We start from the raw sequence: 21965 nt of genomic DNA on the forward strand, positions 1-21965 counted from the left end.
GGTATGGACATGGATGTCCATAGTATAGAATACACTGCAAACACATGCATATCAAACCATGTCCAAACCATGTATATACAAAAACCACTGACTGCCCCTTATCATGGAGGTCAGGAGGTCATTTCATGGAAGCAACAGGGTCCTGGTTTTCGTAGTCTAGTCTTATAAACTGTAATACTTATTCCACTGATGAAATCATTGGGTAAGAGGAAAAACATTTCAATAGAACAAAATGTGATTATCAAATTATCATGGTGGTATATGTCTATTCTGTTGAACATCGGTCACATCTGTGTATTTTCATCGTCCTTGGGGGTAAACTTGTATTTGAGTGGAGGCAAAAGTATGGTACAAGAGACTAGTCGTACCTGTAGGCCACTGGTCTGGTTTCCCCTGACCCTCCACTGCCCATTGACCACGATGGGGGTGGGGGCCAGGATCTGTTGATGCTGCCTGAGCCAGAGATGTTTACCAGCTGTTGCCTCCTTGTGACTGGTGTAGTCTATTTATTCAAACTTTGATACTTGGTTCATGGGTGGAATCATTTGGCGAGAGAGGAAGGCGCTGAATAGATATTTTTTAAGTGCATGAACACGGAGCCTTATGTTTACAGTGTAAAAAACCCCCCACAACTTTGCATTTTTCACCCTGTTTGAGGTGAAGTTGTTTTGGGTAAAAATGTGTCTTGTTTGGTGAGTGAGACTAGGGCACCTGACCCCCTACCGTGTAACTTGTTTGATTGATGCCTAGCTTTTCTGGTACAGCAAAGTTTTGTACTGGACCTTGTTGGGGAGGGAAGATGAGTGGATTGGCGCTGATTATAGATTGGGAGACATGTGCCCTCTATGTTAGCTTTGGGAAAAAGCACTTCCAAACAACAAGGTCCAATCTGGACTAGCTTATACCGTCCATTGGTATACAATATATGTGGGTTTGCCCCTTCAAAGGATCCACGGCCAATTAAGAAGGGGGAGAATGATCGTTTCGAAATCTATCACAGAAATCTATCACAGAATTGTTTTTTTCTAGAAAGGCTAGAATTATTCGCTTTGCTCCCTCGCTGTTATTATTATTTTGCTCTAAATCATAATTATGCCACCACAAAATTGTTGGCTCATCGCGTTGCTGATATCGTCCAAAATGTGTATTAGTCATCATTTTATTTTAATGATAAATTACATGACATAATTTGTTTATGGAAAGAAAATACAACTCAATAGCATTTATTTCGAAGTAAACACCTTTTTATCTTACTGGTGCACAGTTGCATATCTGCCGGTTTTACAACATAAATAATCGATCTTAGTTTGCTTTGGAAAATGCAGCTAAGTCATGTAAGGGGGAACTTAATTAGATTGTCCTTGTTCTATACTTCATGTCTGGCTCAGCTCCTTTGTATTATTTTCATATATTGACCCCCCCTTCCCCTTTCATTTTTTTTAAATCTCAATCTTCAGTAACGTTTCTTCCCCCCCCCCCCCCTCTCCTATCGCCCTCTCACACTCTCCCCCGTCCATCTTCTGTCTCTTGCTTACTTTCCCCTTCTTTCTCTCTCCTTTGTCTCCTTTTGATTCTCATCTCTACCCCCTCTCTTTTTCTTTATCTTCCTCTTCCTCAAGATGTTGACTATCAGATACCAATCAATATTTACTGTACCGGGGGGCATACCCCTTTAGGGGAACATTCATTGATATTTACAATATTATGGCTTCGTCAATAATTGTATGACTTCGCACATGCGCACACTGACATTATTGATGATTAGCAACAGCTTATTAAAGTCATAATGGGGCGATAACACTCTCTATCATTGTGTGCATTCGCTATTTGACACTTACCGGACGCCTTATTGGAATTCTTGTTGGAATATACGAGTACATAACGGTCTATGAGGGGTGATTTCGTTTTGGTGCCACTGTTTCTTTTGAGAGCTCGATAGATTATATTAAGAAAAATGGCCGGTGAGTATACGTAAGAATACATCAAATCCACTATCGCCATCACAATCATCATTATCATCACCATCATCATCGCCATCATCATCATCACCACCTCATCATCACCTTCTTCTTCATCATCATCATCATCATCATCACCATAATCATCATCATCATTTTCATTCCCACCAGGCATAGCCGCCGCCACCATCACCATCGCCATCACTGTCATCATCACCATCGCCATCACCATCATCACCATCATCATCATAAGCATCATCACGATCATCATCACCATCATCACCATCATCACCATCATCATCATAAGCATCATCACGATCATCATCACCATCATCACCATCATCATCATAAGCATCATCACGATCATCATCATCACCACCACCACCACCACCTGAACACAACCACTACCATCACCTCTATAATTTCATATTAATCGTCTTTATCGCTATCAATGTCGTTGTCATTACCATCATTATCCGACAAATTTGTCTGAAAATCTACAGTCTGATTTATGAAACAGTTACCATAGTAACAGTGTTTATCAGTCAATCAAACTCAAGAAAAGATGTCAAATCTGACAACTTGTTAGACATACCATTTTGATGAGACCTTTACCAATTACTTGTTATCATCATCATTTTTTATATATGTGGATCTTCACGCTGTATCTAAGAATATAAAAAAATCCATGTACCCTATTTTGATAGGTCCTTACCAACTTATGTCGAAAGAATTCATCAGCTCAAATTGTCGGGTTTTTTTCAGTTATTCATATTTTTCAGTCTGACTTTTCGCCCTAGTGACTGATTCTATAAGCTTTCAGACGAGTGTACCATATTCCAGAAAAATATATTTGTAGCCCCTTTACCGTTTTATTGCTTCAAATTACATGCATAATTGTTTTTATGTCTTATTTGAGCGTTAGGCATTATAGAAACCGAAGGTCACTTATCATGAAAATAAATATTTGTCAACATGTTCAGATTGTATGATTTTTATCTTTAATAGGATATGGATATGACAATTTATTCTAAATTATATAGGGACATGATCTGATAGGGAACTTGGCTATATAAATATATTTGGGAAGTCGAATCTGTATCTCATATATCGTATTTATTCTGTGTTCTATCATGGTAATATATGTATGTACATTACACTTCAAAAAGATATGACAGTCAAGAAAATGGATTGATTTTAACGGTTGCTCTTTAAAAAAAAAAACTTGAACAATTGTAAAACAATTATTGTAATGAAAATCGGTCTAATATTTCATGATACAAGAAATGATACATTAACATTTAGAGAATACTTAGTCTACATGTAACTGCTTATACATTCAAATATATATCTATCATTTGTAATGTAAATATCAAAGTCTGAATTAGTCAGTGTTATATTCTTTTATAATTATGCAAATTATTAAGAAATATATGTACACATTTTTTCATTCTTGTGGGATACTACACCGATCAATATTGTGAAAAACACATGATAGGAAACCATACAGAATGGGAAGCCCTAAAAACTAATGATTAATCTTTTTATATAGCCTATTTACACGTAGTAACCTCTTCTACATATAATCTTGTATTGATTCATAATGATAAAATGCAAATCACTTATTGCCATGCCCGTTGTTATGGTAAACAAAACATATTTTATACCTTTAACATACATTCATATAGGAGACTATTTATTTCTGAACGACTTCATCTAGCTAAATATTAATTTATTGTGACAAAAAGATAATGAGAAACCTTATTTAAATACAACACGGGATGAAATATAATAGAGAACATAATTATTATAACAAAAACTAATGACTTTTGATTCTACATAACGTTTGCTCTTAGGCTAATTATTCTGACATAATAATTTTATAGTTTCATGTTAATTATAAAACAGTTATTTACTATAATTTACAAGTCCGTCGCTATGGTAAACAAATTATGTTCTTTCCCTTTATATATATAGGGAGACATGCTTGTTTCTGAACCACGTACTTCATTCTATTTGAAGGCTGTCTTTTGTATGTTCTCAAGCACTTCTCGCAGAATGATGAAAAATAAGTCTCGAGCAAAATCTTGAAAACCACGTAATAATTTATCTCAGACAATGGAAAATCAATCAAGAAACACTGAATGGTTTCCCTATTCCTTTTAAGGATTTGAGTAACTCGCCTGTAGATCGATACGGGGAAGAATAGAGTTTTTGTACAGATCGCTTATTTTATTTGTGTAGTGTATATAGGGTGGCGACCCTATACACGTGTGAATGTGCGTACCTCGAGAAGAAGAGCAGGGGTTCGTTTCATAAAGAATTCTAATAATAACAAATGCACAATTTCTGTAACAAGTTTACTAACAGCCACTCATGTTGAATGATTTGAGCAACTTTTAACTGTTATTGCAATATTGCCATTGTAACAAGTTTTATGAAACGGCCCCCTGATTTATATCCAATTGGTCGTCTGCTATCAATTCAGTTTATTGCGATTTGGGTCCCGTTTCACCAAGACTTGACATAGTAGCAAATAGTCAATTTCTGTAACAAGTTTACTATCAACCAATCAAATTGAATAATTTCAGTAGCTTAAAATTGTTATTGCACATTTTGTAACAAGTTTTAAGAAATGGTCTCCTGCATGGGTTCCATTTGATAAAGACTTGTTATAATAACAAATGGACAACTTCTACAACAATTTGACTATCAGCCAATCAGAATGAAGGATTTCAGTAGCTTAAAACTGTTATTGCACGTTTTGTTATAATAACAAGTTTTATGAAACAGACTCCTTGTATACTCTAACCCTGTCTTGGTATGATATCCCACTAAGTCTGATTCCCATTTAGTCTGATGTAAAAATTGTCTAAATTCCACTTCATACTCATTATTTTTAACTTAATTTTTCAAATGAAACATTTGGTTCACAAACATTTTATCTAATCACATATAGTATAAGGGCGTTAGGCCGAGTGGATATTAAGATGAAACGGATAAAGACTAACTGAAAATTAGACTGAATGGTAAATGGGCTAAAACAAATGGTTAGTAGATTAACTAGGATTAGGCTATGTGGGATGAGACCGATGGGAAAGTAGATAAAGTGTGTGATGACCAAATGTCAGTTTACCAATAGAATATCCATGGTTACATCGCAATAACAAATATGTGTTGACGTATGTTGTTATATATAATATATAAACTATCTTTCATCTTTCATGATCTTGAATCACTAAAGATTGATTTCACATCGTTTGGACTCTTGATGAAACTTTAATCAGGAGCGGCACCAGGGTACTCTGATAGGGGCAAGAGCCGCAAGACGATAGGTGGCGACATAATTCCTCAAATGAATATTCGTGCAAAAGAAGACACACGCATACCTCTCCATTGGCTCTTTTTTTTTTTACTATCTTTCATTTTTTCCCTCTAGATCTCTTTTCCCTGTTTCTATATTTTTCACAAATTGAAAAGTCATGAAGGGTGCCACCTCCCTCCCCCGTGGCGCCACTCTGCCTTTAACCAACGTGCTTCGTTACTCTTGAATCCTAAATCATAAGAAATGAATTCAGGGAGATTTTGAAACTACACTCTACATGAAATTCGATCATATTTCTTCTTGAATATTAAATCATTCAAATAGGAATTGACACTCGTCTTTCTGGAACTTAAAGGTCAAGTCCACCCCAGAAAAATGTTGATTTGTATAAATAGAGAAACATCAAACAAGCATTATGCTGAAAATTTCATCAAAATCGGATGTAAAATAAGAAAGTTATGACATTTTTAAGTTTCTCTTATTTTTCACAAAACAGTGATATGCACAACTCAGTGACATGCAAATGAGACAGTCGATGATGTCCCTCACTATTTCTTTTGTTTTTTTAATTGTTTGAATTATACAATATTTCATTTTTTACAGATTTGACCAGAAGGACCAACTTGATTGAACCATATAGTATTAAACAATGCTAATTGCACATGTTCAGGGAGGAATTAATTGTTTTTCACACGACAACAGGGAGAAAATTTGAATATTTCATGTAATAGAATACAAAAGAAATAGTGAGTGAGTGATGTCATCAGTCTCCTCATTTGCATACCGACAAGGATGTGAATATTGTTTTGTGAAATTAAGCGAAACTTTAAAATGTCAGAAGTTTCTTATTTTACATCCGATTTTGATGAAATTTTCAGTGTTATGCTTGTTGGATTTTTCTCTCTTTATTCGAATCAAGTTTTTGTTGGGGTGGACTTGTCCTTTAACAATTCATACTTCAAAATATAAATAATCTTACATCGTGAATCCCCAAACTTTTTATTTTCATTTATTTGTTTATTCATTATTATTATTATCATCATTTTGTCTTCAGAGGACGAATTTGACGAGAAGATGACCAATGCCGACTATCAGGCGCTTCTCTATTCAAGAGATCGTCTGTCTCTACTTCAGAAGGGACTTACGGCAGTGCTGAACGCCATGCAGGGTGTACTAGCAGTACAGGATGATCTGGCATCAGGAGGGATGATGTCCATCAAATCAGCAGAACATGCCAAACAACTTGAACAAATCGTGAGTATGATCTTTCAAAACTATTTTAAACAATAATGTTAGGTTTATATTGAATTATGGATACTATAGGGCATAATCTATGTGGTATTGCTCCGCGAGATATTGTAAGTTAAAATTGATTGTTTTTTTAAGAAATATTGTTGTTACAATACCACTGGAATGAATTCCAGAGAGGAGTATTAAATATGTTATATTCTGACCCTATTAACAATTCTTGTTGTATAGGCCTATGTTCATATCAATAAAGAAAATGTAATCTGAGAATGCATAAATTGTTTCAGACAAAGACATGAATGAAAGAGAAACAATCTCTTACTCACTTTTATACCAACAAACCAAACAATCAATTAATCAAACAAACAATAGATAAGTCAACCTCTCAATCAACCAACCAATCAATCAAGTAACAAATCAATGAATCATTAATCAACCAATCCAACATTCACTTATTCAGTCAATCTACAAATCAACCAATCAATCAACCAACCAACATTATGCAATCAATTAATCAACGAAGCGATCATCAAATCGTGCAGTCGTTTAACTAATCGGTCAATGAATCAACCAGCTAATTAACCAACATTAAGCTTCATAATTATAGTCATGTGACTCTTAAACACAAAAACATTGGAATTTTTAAAATCAATTTCTGCCAAACAGGATAAAGATTGCTGGGAAAGGATACGGGTTGAGCTTCTGGATGTCTACAAATCTTTCAAGAAGAGGGCATCGATACCTGGGACTGAAATCAATGGTAATGATGTCAAGGACAAGTCTGCCGCGGAGTGTCTCCTCGGACTCACAGAGCGGGTAGACGATGTCAAGAAGGGTCTTGACACGAGGTTAAAGGTCAGTTCGTACGCGAAGCGCTTCCATGATACCTTTTAGAGGGGCAAAAGTATCTTTTTAAAATAGGAGATATTTAATAGTTTGTATACCTTTATGTACATCGAGATATCAAAGTGAATGGAATCATTATATAACATTGTAAAGAAAATCCATATTAATAATATACATAGTTGAATCCAAATCAATAAAAAAGTAGTCTACAAATTACAGTAAGGCTTGTGTACATTGTAAACGAATTATATATTCCAAAAGAAGTAGTCTGATGACTTAAGACTTACAGGTAGTGTATAACGAAAAAGAAAAGGAGAAGAATCTGCATTGTAATAAATTAATAAAACAAATTGTCATATCCGATTTACATTTCTTTCTTTTCTTTTCATTTTATTCAATATTTTATTTTTGTAGTATGTACAGATCTAGGCCCATGCACATACTTGACGAAAGGTTGCCAAGATATGTTGACCCGTAATACCATATTCCCCTTGCAAACCTTTGTGCATTTTATGAGCTTTGGAAATTCATAAAGATGCAAATACAGCTATATTGTGGAGTTTGATCTATATCTTTGCACTTTATTTTAAAAATATTTAGCCTCACATCAGTCTTTTACAAGAAAGGAAAATATTTTTTTTGCGTCGCATGTATTGTATTTTCAATGTTAAACAATGAACATGATTTTCTCTTTTTTTTTCGTTTTCAGGTGACTGCCAAAAGAGAAGAAAATATGATAAAAGAAGTCAGGTTATTACAAGGTAAGGGGGTCAATGTGATTAAGGCTACAAGTATTATGACCTCACCCCAGCTTTCCCCTCCCACTACCGCTCTCCCCCTCCCCTCCCCCATCCCCCCTCTCTCTCTCTACCTAGCTACATACCTCCCACCCACCCACTATCCCCTTTTCTGTCCTCGCTTTTCCGTTTCTCATTCACCGATCCGCATCTTTCTTTTATTTCATATTTTCTTTCTTTTCTATATATTTTTTGTAACATCATTTGCCTCCAACGCATCTCGTCTTTCCAAACGTGGCGCCTATGATAGCTTCAAATTTTGAAAGAGAAAAATCCTCTCCTTTATCGTCTGGTGGTTATAAAATACAGGAGTAATGACGTCATTAAACATATTTTACATTTCATCGATTTTTATACATCTCGGATTCCTGAGCATGATGAAAAAAACCACAGCCTAATTTGGTAGAAATCAGTTCAATGTGACATGAGATATGATCACGTGATGAACACCTAATTATCTCCATTGAAACCAATGTACTTTATGTTATGGCTATCCCCTATCCGGTATATTTGATAATTATGTTTCAGAACAACTTTATGATGAGAGGCAGCAGAGTGTGGAACTGAAATGGAAAGCCCAGGAAGCGACGGAAAACGCGGGAAAATACACCGTACCCGTCCTACAACAGCAGCTCAAAGAAAAACAAGAAGAAATCTCACAGTAAGAATTACAATTATCAAGCTTTATAATATTTCTATGATTAAAATCATTTGCACAGGTAATTTCATCGTGAATGATGTAACATTATTTACTATGCTTAATAATGTACTATGGGGATATATTGAAAATATACATTATTAAATATATCTCTGTGATATAATTGTATGCTGAATTCATTTTTTAAATATCTATTCCATTTGTTTTATTTTGAATCTTCGTTCTCGTTTCAATTTTATAACCCCTGGAAGCTTAGATCATTAAAAAAAATTCAATTGTAATGTGCTGACCTGTTTCAAAGTGTTGATAAGTGCCCGGATAAGTGGAGATGAGTTTCGTTCTCAAAGCTTATATATACATTGCCAAAAGCAGACATGTTTTTTCTCTTCTCTATTCTTTCAAATAGATCAATGAATGCTATTGAAGACAATTCCATATACACTAATAAAGAAACGTTTATAGAGTAACAAGATACAAGGGTCAACTGGTGCAACTTTGAATTTAGTCATAGTCAATTTTCTAGTCACATTTGATTATAACACTGTGTCATTCTGACGAGAATATACTCAAGATATACCATTATGACAAGAAATATTAGTACACCAAGCTCACTATTTATCAAGTTATATCAACCATTTTGTTTTCGAGTGAATGGCTATCAATTAATTTATTAATCTTTTCTTCTCATTTCTAATGTCTAAAGATTAAAACGAAATAGTACCGTCCAACTGTGGGATAAAGAGAAGGCCAAATTAATCGAAGGTTACAAGACGCGAGAAGAGAAACTCACCAAGGAATTAGCTGACACTCGAAAGAGATTTGAAGATATGAAGGAGAAACTGACAGAAAAATTAAGAGTAAGTATGCGAAGTAAGAAAAATGTTATGGAAATAATTAGTCTGATATTAAGAGTCAGATGCTTCTTTCATCGTTACATCGTTGTTGTCTTGTTTATATTCTCTATTGCTTGAAGGGAATAGACGAACCTTTTTATTTAAACATGTAAATTTTCATTGTCTTGACTTAGTTTTAACGCGTCAGTTATATCAACGTCCGATACTTTACTTCCGTAATATTGTTTATTTTTCTATAATTCAGCTTGTATATTACAGGCCTATATTTATAGGCATGCTGGAGATGAGTTTTAACTAAGACATATCCTTGATCTTGTTTTCATGTGAAATACACACACAAAAAAAAGCTGTGACATTGTATAATCTTATTCTGAAATTTAATTGTGGGCAAATTTTCATTAGTGGCTAGAATGTGATGCAATTATGAATGCAATGAAGGGAAAAACTTATCTCCTCTTGCGATTTGTATAATAAGGAAATTATTTCTATTCTCATGATGGAATATGGGTTGGTTAACTTGGAGCTTGGTTGATTATTCCCAAATGATTTTTAACAATTTTATTTTGCTAATCTATATATGAATTTATTTGTTTAGGAAACAGAAGAGAAGCTGAAAATGCAGAAGATGAAAGATGCCCTTGACAAGAAAATCATCAACAGAAACGGTAAAAAGTCTTTATTTGACAATATTAACACTTTATCAAATATTCAAAACTAATATTTCTCGAAGATGTATTTTGAAATCTACTCAAAACATTAGTATCAAAGAATAAAACAATTTAAACGATAATGTTACGATATTTTGAAGTTTTCTCTAGAAGGAATACCTGGTCGGCTACATTGTGGAACAGTATATAATCATTCAAAACGTATGTCTGTAACATAATGATGCCGAAATCCGACCATTTATTTTTTGGACAGAATCATATTTTCCATATATTTAAAGAGTCACCCAGTAATGAATTAGTTTTGATAATTGAATAAAATATATGAGAAAGCAAATAGAACATGACTAGTATATTATCAACTATGAAAGATAGATGAGCACCCTGAAATCACAATCCATTTAATATATGTACAATATCGTACATCGTTTACTGTTTTATATAACTGTATATGCAAAGTTATTCATATGATTTTTTGAAGCAGGTTTCGTTGAATTATTACAGTTTTACGAGTTAATTTACCAAACGATGGACTAATATTAATAAAAAGATTTATATGATATACGTCTCAGCTAAGCAGTTTTACATTTCGAAACATCTGTGTTCAATTTGAAGATGATGCCTTCGTATTGAAAAATACATCTATCATGTTTATACGTCGTTGTTTCATTCATTTCATGTACACCTCTTGCTAATCCACATACATCCATTATATTAATTGCAATTAACTATCAACGAGCTCATTAGCTCATCAATAAATTTATCAAACTTTATCTAGTTTCTTTAAGACATAACTTACCTGACGAATTCCATTTGATTACCATTCGCTTCAATTTCGAAGAAGTGTGAGGACTTTGATTAGTATTTATATAGATGCTAACACTTTGGCGCGGATCCAGGGGATAACATAGGGGGCAATTAAACCCCTTCTTCTGATTTGACTAAAAATTTATACACAAAAATATACTTTGGTATTGAGTCCCCTCCTATCTGATGACCAAATTCTGACTTGAGGATCAAAAATGGTTTTGATTTGAAGAGAAGAAATTTGTCTTTTGGTTCATCAAAAAGAAATTCTATGCCCCTTGATTCTGGATCCGCCATTGGGGAGAATGTACACGCTATAAAAATGCTCTCTATTCAAATTTGAAGAGATACTTTATCAGAGTAGCATTTAATAGATTCTGTTTGAATAATGACAATTTTATCATGGCATTTTAGTAGAATCTAGTCATCAGTTTGAACAGAAATATATTAAATGCCTTATGATAAGGTTTTTATTCAAATTTTAATCGATTGATTGTACGTTTCGAATTTATTTCATATCAAATATATTATTAATCTATCGAGATTAACTTTAATTTCAATTTTAACCCAAATAGTTTCCAAATCTATGGAATCAATTAACTCGTCTTCATCTGAGAGGAATCGCCGTGACAATGTAGCAGGAGGCAGGTTACACCTTTAGGTTTAGCACGGTGCTGGTGTCGGGTGTTAAGATTGGTGTATGGGTGTATACCACATTATCACTGATCAATATCGAGGGAAATATTGGTGTTATTTCACATTTTTGTCTTTACCATCACATAAGCACCGATTCAAAGTGTAAACGTGTGAAAGGTCAAATAATAATTGGAAATGGTTTAAATAAGTATTATATTACTGAACACCAGACACCGAGTAATTTTAGAATGTTACACATCTCTCTAATTTCCTTTGATTTGTATATTTTTCCTGTATACACCCTTAGTACAGAGGCCTACCCTTTAGGATATATATTCCCCTTTTCAAATCTCTGATGATATTCTCTTCATGATCTAATCTTAATTAGTTTTTTTATAAGCACATTTCCATTCCTTTTCTCCTTCGTTTTAGATTAGTTTGGCGTGCAATGAGAAAAAGACCCCCCCCCCCCCTTCAATAGTATATATTGGATGAGATGCGTGAATGGATGGAGAGAGAGTGATAAGAAGGGAGAGAGAGAGAGGTGGTGGATGGGGGAGGGGAGATCGATATGTGAAACAAAGTTCCATTCATTTTTCTCCTTCGTTTTGCTTTGAGTGAGATGTGGAATGGATGGAGGGAAAGAGTGTCTGAAGGTTTGGATGAGAGGGAGGGGACTGCGAATTGGCTGGGGTTGATTGAAACTAGAAATAGGTGAAAGGAGATAGAGAGAAAGTAACCTGAATGAGAGTAGAGGGAGAGAGAGGGGGTGAGATGGATGAGATGCGAGAACGGATAGAGAGAGGGTGAGCTGGGCAGCGTTTCATGAAATGACTAGTCGGATGTATATCCAAAAAGTCCCAATTTATCCGACAGTTACAAGCTTCTCAGCCAATCAGAATCAAGGAAAGATGGATCTGACAACTTGTCGGACAAAAATGTTGATGAAACGCTCCCCTGAACCTTATGATCGATAGGAGAGAGCTCTGATATTTTGAGAAAGGGGAGAGAGAGAAAAGGGGAAACGAAAAAAGGAGCTAGAAATAGACTGAGGGCGAACAAGAGATTCACCATATCTCAGTACAATACTTTCCTCATAGTAGAACAGACTGAAATATCTTACCGGGTAGATCTAAAACTAGATAGATAACATTTTTTTTTTCTTTCAATATAGATAACATTATTTTGATGGATAGATAGTTAGAGAATGTCTACTGACAATGATTCATATCCTTCAGATAAGATTATTATGATTGTTTTGAAATGCTTGGTGCTAGCTAGGATACATAATTAAGTAACTTCTATCTTTCAAACTCATTTAGTTACTATTTCATTTCATTTTATTTGCTATCTATTTTATTTAATTGCCCCCCCCCCCCCCCCATTCTAGAGAGATATCATTAACAAACCTTACTGTACTTTATAGATGTCTATATTTCTTGTGGCTGACCGTTACAATTCAGATTCCATATTTCATTTCTGCTCAGAATGTGCTTTTCACTATCTACTTTATGTGTTTCATAATAAGCATTGTAACTTTGTCCTTTTGATTGCCTCTATCCTATTTTATTTCATTAAATCTATCCTTTCATTTCATTTTCATTTTGCCTATAAATTATCTCCATCCTGTTTGTTTTAATTTTCACAATTTGAATCCTACAATAGCTTTGGACTTGTTTATCTTTTGAGTTATTCTATTTAGTTCGACGTGCAATAACGATTTGCTGTTTTGTTTAGTGATAGATCGATATTTGTTAGAAATTCCAATTTCAGTTCTAGTCATTTAGTTATTTTTTGTTGTATCTTACTTTTATGTTATGCAATGTTGATCGACCAATACTTGAAAAGAGGAAGTCTGAATTATTTATTGAATTATCTGAATAATTCCGTGGTTGTGGTTTCTTGGGGAGACCACTACCGCGGAATTTCTTCCCAAAGTGTCGAGTGATCACTGATGTTACTACTCTTAGAATGAACATGTTCAGCAAGAGCTAGAATTTAAAAGTATTTTTCCTTTCATAGAACATTTATATTTCACTAGCGTTGTTGTAGTGTATTTCAAAATCTAGAATAATACTTCTTACTAAGATCTTACACAAGTCGAATCAAATAATTCAAATGAAATTCGAAAAAAAAAATCATTGTACTTAAATGGTGTCATTTCATAATATTTGTTGTTATTGTCAAGTACTTTGAAGTGATTATATTCTATTAAAATTAGTACCACTTGCAAGAATAACAACATATGGTGTGTTGATTTGTTTTTCCATGAAGAAACTAAATCAAGCTTACTAGGAGATTCATGAAACTATAGAATTAAACAAATTAAAAACATCCAAGTGAGAAATAAAAACATGAAAATTGTATATACGGAAAATTGAGACAAGCGTAAAACGTGTAACTCAACATTGACTTATTTCCACTCTTATCACACAGACTTGGAGTTAGAGATCGAAGGATTGAAAAGGAAAATATACTCGAAAGAGAAGGACATCGCACGGCTTGAAGAAGAGATCATCAATCAACAAAGATTAGCAGTCGGTTGCTTTAAAGGAATTCAGAAAGATTTCAAGTGAGTTGAAATATTGATGCAGTCAATGTTGCATGATGATGATGATGATGATGTTGATGATGACGATGATGATGATTATGATGATGATGATGATGTTGATGATGATGATGATGATAATAATGATGATGATGATAATGATGATGACGACGATGATGATGATGATGATGATGATGACGATGATTGTGATGATGATGATGATGATGATGATGATGATGACGACGATGATGATGATGATGATGATGATGTTATAAAACTTGAATAGGGAATTATATTGTGGACGCATAACAAATAAATCGATATTATGCTAAATAAATCTCAAGATATTGAAATGCAACGGGTTAGATGACAGTTATGATGATTATGTTGATGATAGTAATGATACCGGTGATAATGATGACGAAGATGCTGATGATGGTGATTTCGATGACGTCCGCAAAGATGACGATATTGACGTTCTCTAGATGATAAAGAGAAAGACGGGGAAGCAAAGGGGAGAAAAGAAGAAAAAATACATAAACGAACAGAAATTCGCACCGTCGTTTAATATTTTTTTCGATCATGAGGCATTAATATTTCCCATATTTCATTTGTAGGCCTAGACCACAAAATACATAATATTATGGTAACTTTGCCATCCAATGGTAACTACCTTGGTAACGATGATCAACAGCCTATCAGAATCAAAGATTCCATGCAAGTTACCATAATGATAACTTTTGTGCAATGGGTGGTCCACGCCTATAACCCTCCCCAATTAACATCATTATGATATAGATTTCCACCCAATTTTCATAAAGCTATTCTGGCAAAGCAAATGTTGTAGACTTACAATTTGTCTACTTCATTTCGAGAAGAGGGCTAATTTTTTTGTATCGTTGTTAAATTTGTGATTGATTCATTTTATTTCATTTTCCCTTTGTACCCTCTCGATGTTTAGAATCTTATGCACACGCCAAGAACAGAACAAGTATAAGAAGGTTGATTCGAAGCGATTTAGGAAGATTCTGAATGCCATCTTCGATGGAGCTAAGAGGGGTCAGTTAGACATTACGAAGGCCGATCTACCACTCCAGTACATCGCATTACCAGAGGTAAAAATGGAAGAAAGTAATTTTAACAAAATAATGGGTTAGATTGAGTGTTCAATTTCGTATATTATTCGGTCCTTTTCACCGGTTCTTACAATTATCTTGGGTGGTTTTTTTTAAGATAAGACTGGCCTCTTGCAAAGTTTATTTCTGTTGGGGCCATTACCTTCCTAACTTTATTTATAATTTCATATACATTTTTATACAATTCTCCATTTATGAATAGTTTTTATGTTGATCTCTTGAAGAAAAATTCAAATTCAACAACTTTGTTCTTGGTATTGTTAATCACATGCCATTTAGAATGACAGTTGTACAATTTCTTGAAATTGTAAGAACGCTTGCACTCCTTGCAACTAGGATTACCTATTAGGTCAGCAAATATTGTGCCTTATTTGTGAATGTGTACATGTCCTCCCGAACATTTGAAATCATAATGATATTTAATTTAGAAAATTGACCGGTTTTATTCTTTCTATTATTAGAGGGTTTTACAACTTTTATGATAAATTATTGTTGGTTCTTTGTGAAAAGTGTTTGGTTGCATAGATTGGTATTATTAAGATTCCCTATCGAGTTTTACTGTAACTTCTTTATTTTTCTTGTTCAGGATCTTATTGGTCATCCTATTAAGAGGAGCTCTGGAAAGTCTATTCTGTAAGTATGAAGATCTGCAGTGGAGGATATAGCTTTTTGCTAAGAGGGGGGGGGGGTTGACAAGTTGATTTGACCCAATAACGATGAGCTGCGACGTAATGCGTCTTAACCCCCCCCCCCCCCATGTAGATTCGCCTCTGTTCTGCTTGCGCGAGAAGGGGTGTCGGAGTTTGACACCCGAGGGATCGAGCCCGAGGTAGGGGCTAATATACCCATAACCCCCCCCCCCCTAACCCGCCCGCCACTGATCGATTTGTATACGGTACTGCAAATATCATGATGAGAGCTACATCTACAATGGTTGATGATATTCATAGATAGCTTTATATCCGAATCAGTGGTGATATTTTTATTTTTTTTTACATTCAAAAATATAATCTATAAGTCATGGGGTCTCTAATATATCTTAATTCCAAAAGTACAGAATAATGTGGCTTTGCAATCAAATTGATCATGATAATAGAAATGCTGATATCGTTGCAATATGATATGTTCTATTTCATTTTGATTTTGTTACAGATTTATGTAATTAACTATAATTTGTATTAAGTATTTCAAGGTCAGATTTGGCTCTTCCAAAGAACTTAACAATGAAACAAATCCCCCAAACCCGAAGGCAAAGTTACCACAAAATGGGGGCAAAAAGAAAGAATAAGGTCGAAGGGGCACGTGTCTAAAGTTCATCTCTTGCATAGATATCATAATTATCAACGTTTTAACACCTGTTTTATTCAAACCTTTCCTCATCTTCAACAAAAAAGGCTCTCAAAACAGGACATCCGACATCACCTGACCCCCGTCGGCAACGAGGGACCCTCGCCGCCGTCGTCCCCCGACGCGAGCCCGTCATCGAGCCCGAGAACGTCGAAGAAGAAAGTAGCGAACGGTGAGCGGAAGCTGCAGCCGATCGAAGGTTCAGAGGATAACGAGAAGGAGGAGGCGAAGGATGTGATGGTAGAGGATCCGGGAATGGCATTCAGGAAAGCAACAAATGTCAGGAAAAGGAGGGAGTCGAGGGCGTCGTTGACATTTCAACATCTTCGTAAGGTTTTTTTAATTCATTTATTATTTTATTTACCGGTACTTAATTGCTTATTGACTAATATTAATGAACGACTTTCTTCGTTTATATACTTATCTATCGATATGTCTATTAATTTATATATTACATCCAACCATGCATTCATTTATTTATGAATCCATTCATCTATTCATTAATTTTCTTAATTGTTTTCCTCGAATTTATTCACTTGGTTATTTTTATCCGTCCATTTTTTTATCAATGCATTTATATTTGCCAATTTATTTTTATGATTATGCATTTGTTTATTTACGCATCGATTCCTTAACCAAACTTTTATTCATCTACTTCATCTCTTTCATCGATCTTTTTTCATTATATCCAATTTCAATTTTCGAACAATACGAACAGAGCTATAGTTTTCAATAACACCTGTCAGACCCTATGATGGTCTGACGATTTCCTAGCGATTGTTCTTCACTACGTCAAGAACAGTTCAATATTTATATTCCATTACTTATGGCATTTAAAAGGAAATGTGTTATTAGAGATTGAACTTCACATTTTAGCATTTGTAGTTTAGAAATCCATATTTAGCTATAACGCATATAACATTTATAAATCATTGTTTTGTTTCATGTATCTATTTACAGCCCATCCAGACCTCGTTGATATTAGCAATGCTCATCTGGACATTGAAGTTGCTTTAAAACAATTCCCGGAATTAACAGAAACACAGGTAAAAATGTGCTTTTACAAACATTCTTACCCATTCATTGGTTATTCTGCAATTACAAAAAATATTGTAAATAAATGAAACATGAGGCCCGATTGTGTTTATTGTTTAACAAATCATGCTATCAAATATTCGAGTATCAGTTTTTCTATTTTTAAAACTTCTAGAAATATTTGGGTTTTTTTAATTAAAAGCCATGCGATCATTTTGATAAAAACTGAAGAAGGAACAATTATGTTAACCACATTTTGTAATCTACATAAATGGAAATGAAATATGAACCATTGTTTTATGGATGCACAACCGAAAAAAGTAATCCGGGATCATAATTTTTCCATAATCCCGCCATCAAAAATTGTCAAAAACTTTGTCCGCATATTGTTTTTAAGGATTTGATTTACGTTTTTGTTTTATTTTCAGATCAAGGATCATAATTTCATAGATTTTATTCATGTTTTCGTTTTATTTTCAGATTAATAATTTCATAAATTTTATTTGTGTTTTCGTTTTATTTTCAGATTAAGGATCGTAATTTTATCGAATTTATTTATGTTTTTCTCATTATTTTCAGCATAAGAATCATAATTTCATAGATTTTATTTGTGTTTTCATTTTATTTTCAGATTAAGGATCATAATTTCATAGATTTTATTTATGCTTTTCTCCTATTTTCAGCATAAGAATCAGAATTTCATAGATTTTATTTTCGCTTTTTTTCAGATTAAGAATCATAATTTTATAGATTTTATTTATGTTTTCGTTTTATTTTCAAATTAAAAATCGTAGATTCATAGATTTTTTTGGGGTATATTTTCAGATTAAGGATCATATTTTTCATAGATTTTATTTTTGTTTTCGTTTTATTTTCAGATTAAGGATCATTACGATCAGTTCAGACGGTACGATACTAGTGGCGATCTATTACTAGACTTCACGGAAGTGGTTAGAGCGATTCAATCGACAGTTGGAAACTTTTATTCTCCAGCCCAAGTCAAGGTAAATTAATGCAACAATTTCCATAAAATATGTACTCTCTGTAATAAAGAACATACAGATAGTTCCCAGTGTATTTATTATCATCATGATTATAATGTGTGGGGGGAGTGGTGGTATATTATAAAAATTTGCTCTTCACTCATTCATTTTACTCTAAAGAACTCATTTACAACTCCAAAAGTATTTACGACAGAATAATCTCTTCGTAGATAGTGAAGAAAGATTATATATTAATGTTGAGAGAAGGGGTGGAGAGAGATTGATGGTCAACAAAGGGGGGGGGGTCAACCTTGTTTAAATGTTTGGTGTCCTGAAAGGGATCTAGACTTTGACGAGTAGATAAATGAATGTCAAAGTTTAAACACATCGAGTTGTAAAGCAGCCACCCCCCCCCCCCCTCTATATGGAAACAGATCCAGATGTTTATCGAGAGGTCCATTGATTCGCAATTTCTATATTACTTGACAAAAAGGGCATGGGCTTTAACTTCGAAAAGGACTTACTTTCTCTAGCAACCTAACAATTTTCATGCAAATATGTTATCAAAAAAAAATTAGGCATACGCCCATCCCTCTTTTTTTTTTAAAGAGGGGCTTCTACTTTATAAGGGGCATTTATCATGATGGGGGTTCTAAAATCTATATATATACTTCTTTTTTTTCAAATTATGGTATAAGTGCCCCTAGATATACCCCTGCCTCGATCAGCAGTTGTGCTCCTAGCTCAATTAGGACCATGCAAACAATTATCTGAACAGCCAAAGTAGAAATACATGTAATATCTTGTCAGGAACCTGCGTTGTATGTACTTGTTCTCTTCTTATGAATATATAATTACACTTTTTAAATTTTTCTTTATATCATTCTTTTCAACAGGAAGCAATGAATGAGATCGATAGCGATAAAAACGATACTGTTGATTTCTACGAGTATCTTACTATCGCGCTCATGGTCACGAACAAACGAGGGAGATCCGAAGTTTTCCGAAGTGGTATTGTTAAACATGGCGGACAATCCGTGTCAAAATTGTGCGCCATCCAGTGATGTTATTATTTTCTTCATTTATTTGCTTGATTAGAAAGTTAGAAAGAATGTTATTTATTTAAGGAAATATTGATGGCATTTGAAAAAATAGAAAATATCAAATTAAAGGAACGATATGAATAACAAAGACATAACTGGCTGAATTAGAGAGAGTTTCATCTATCATCTATACATTTTTAAAGAGTTTACATATGACTTTATTATATGAAAATAAAATAGTGAAAACAAGTATGCACAATCTAGTTTCTAAAAATGATAAGAGGGGTAGCAAATGAAAATAAAAAGGGGCGCCTTCTTTGTCAAATGTCAATGTTTGTTCACCAATATTTCTCCAAATTTACTTGAATGATATCGATGAAAAACGTACATAAAGAAATAAGATGGACGAATTCAGTAATCATGACTTTAATCAGTATTAGACGAATTAGACCAAAGACGTACTCATTGAGATTATATGTCTCGTGCCTTTTCTAATTGTCGCTTAACCTTTAATCGTAAGAGGTCCGGTTTACATAGTATCATTAACCAGCTCATGCAGGCCCATGGTTTGGCCGGGTATTCAACTTTTTATGGTTTTCATCCCTTATGAATTCGGGGCATGAAGACTATTTGATTTAAGTCCTAGTATCTATGCGATCAGATGTCTGAAGTTAGTGAAGTGTAGTAGTTCTGAATCCTTTCGAAGTCCATTTATTTATCAAAGTTAAACGTTTAACCATTTGAAATTCTGTGTACACTGTTAAAAAATGATTTAAACAACGCTGTTTACAATGTGAATCGCACCGTACTAGTTTAAACATTTTAAACAAGTGTTTAAAATCTTATACAACAATATTTAAATTCAAATATTTAATTATCAATAATTCAAGCATGGTTGCTTAAGATTTTAAACACTTGTTTAAACTGTTTAAACAACTACTGTGCGATTCACATAATAAACAGCGTTGTTTAAATTATTTTTTACATTGTAAGCAAAAAAAAGCCATAAAAATTAATGATATCCTACTAATCTAAAAATCGTAAGGTATCAAAACCTTTTAAGTAGGCCCAATAGCTCTAACTAGGGGAATACATTTTATCACCTCACACCATTTGATTTCAGTTATGTAAGTATCAAATTGTCATATATATATTAATATTGCATCATCACCTTGAATTTTATACATGCATGTTATAATTTCGATTTTGTTATCAAAACTTTATTAAGGTTTTGCTATCGGTAGTATTTATATCAGGAATGTATTTATCTCTACATTTTGTATTGATATAATCTATTTAGGCCTTTATCTCAGCATATTCAAAGCGTATCCATTTGTATTGGTATGTTTCAGTAAAATGTTCAGTCATTTTTGTAAATAGTATTGATCGGTGTACAGTTTATAGAATATGTGTAAATAAAGTATAATTGTATGTTAGAAGCAGATAAATTATGTTCGTACCGCGCATTGATTAAAATGGTGAATGGCTGGAGAAAAGATGGCATTTTCAGTGTCGGGTTGTGAGCGGAGAGGGGGGGGGGGGGTGAGAGAGTGGGAAAGGGGTGTGAAAAAGATAGGTAAATAAAGGGATGGAGGGGTAAGGGGTATTCTTGAAGAGAGGGGAGATATAAGATAGGGGAAGAAAAGAATAGAGCAAGAGAGGGGGAAAGAAGGGATAGAGAAAGGATGTGATGGGGAAAAAAGGTAAGAAAGGATGAGAGAGGGTGTAGAAAGATAGAGAGAAGAAAGTAAGAGAGGGGAGACAAAATATAGAGGAAGAAAATAAAGAGAGAGATCGAGGGAAGATTGGGAAAAGGAGAGAAATAGAAAGTTGAAATAGAGATAAGGAGATAAATTGTGATAAAAATATGTAAAGTTGGGAAAAGTAAAGAATGGTGAAGTGCAAATCAACCAAACCAGGAATATGTTTTTTTTTTTGGTAAGCGTACAAACCCATGCCCCCTTCATTTACTCCTTATATGTACTCATACCCCCTCTCTTCTTTTATCTCTCCTACTTCCTCTTCAAATCGTCTCCCTTCCATTCCCATTTTTAATTTCACCCCCCCCCCCCATTTTTT

General features: G+C 34.0%; 1 protein-coding gene across 2 annotated transcripts; it reads left to right on the top strand.

Annotated features, from left to right (window-relative positions):
* The first annotated feature begins 1753 nt into the window (after window positions 1-1753).
* LOC129279406 (myosin-9-like) lies at window positions 1754-21337 on the top strand. Of its 2 annotated transcripts, XM_064110861.1 has the most exons (15): window positions 1754-1961; window positions 6338-6537; window positions 7198-7386; window positions 8087-8138; window positions 8703-8835; window positions 9536-9689; window positions 10282-10351; window positions 11734-11802; window positions 14231-14366; window positions 15304-15457; window positions 16065-16111; window positions 16873-17153; window positions 17786-17871; window positions 18739-18864; window positions 19740-21337. In XM_064110861.1, exons 1-15 carry the CDS (start codon window positions 1955-1957, stop codon window positions 19905-19907), a joined length of 1872 nt encoding a protein of 623 aa, XP_063966931.1. In that variant the 5' UTR covers window positions 1754-1954; the 3' UTR covers window positions 19908-21337. The 2 variants fall into 2 exon arrangements, with proteins under 2 accessions (XP_063966931.1, XP_063966932.1); XM_064110862.1 differs by lacking the exon at window positions 11734-11802.
* Window positions 21338-21965: the final 628 nt, after the last annotated feature.

This window comes from Lytechinus pictus, chromosome 16, assembly GCF_037042905.1.
Source record: "Lytechinus pictus isolate F3 Inbred chromosome 16, Lp3.0, whole genome shotgun sequence".
Lineage (NCBI taxonomy): Eukaryota > Metazoa > Echinodermata > Echinoidea > Temnopleuroida > Toxopneustidae > Lytechinus > Lytechinus pictus.

Coding starts and splice junctions, on each gene's coding strand:
- LOC129279406 (XM_064110861.1), top strand. Junction 7,387..8,086: donor GTCTTGACACGAGGTTAAAG/GTCAGTTCGTAC, acceptor TTTCGTTTTCAG/GTGACTGCCAAAAGAGAAGA. Junction 17,872..18,738: donor CGGAATTAACAGAAACACAG/GTAAAAATGTGC, acceptor TTTTATTTTCAG/ATTAAGGATCATTACGATCA.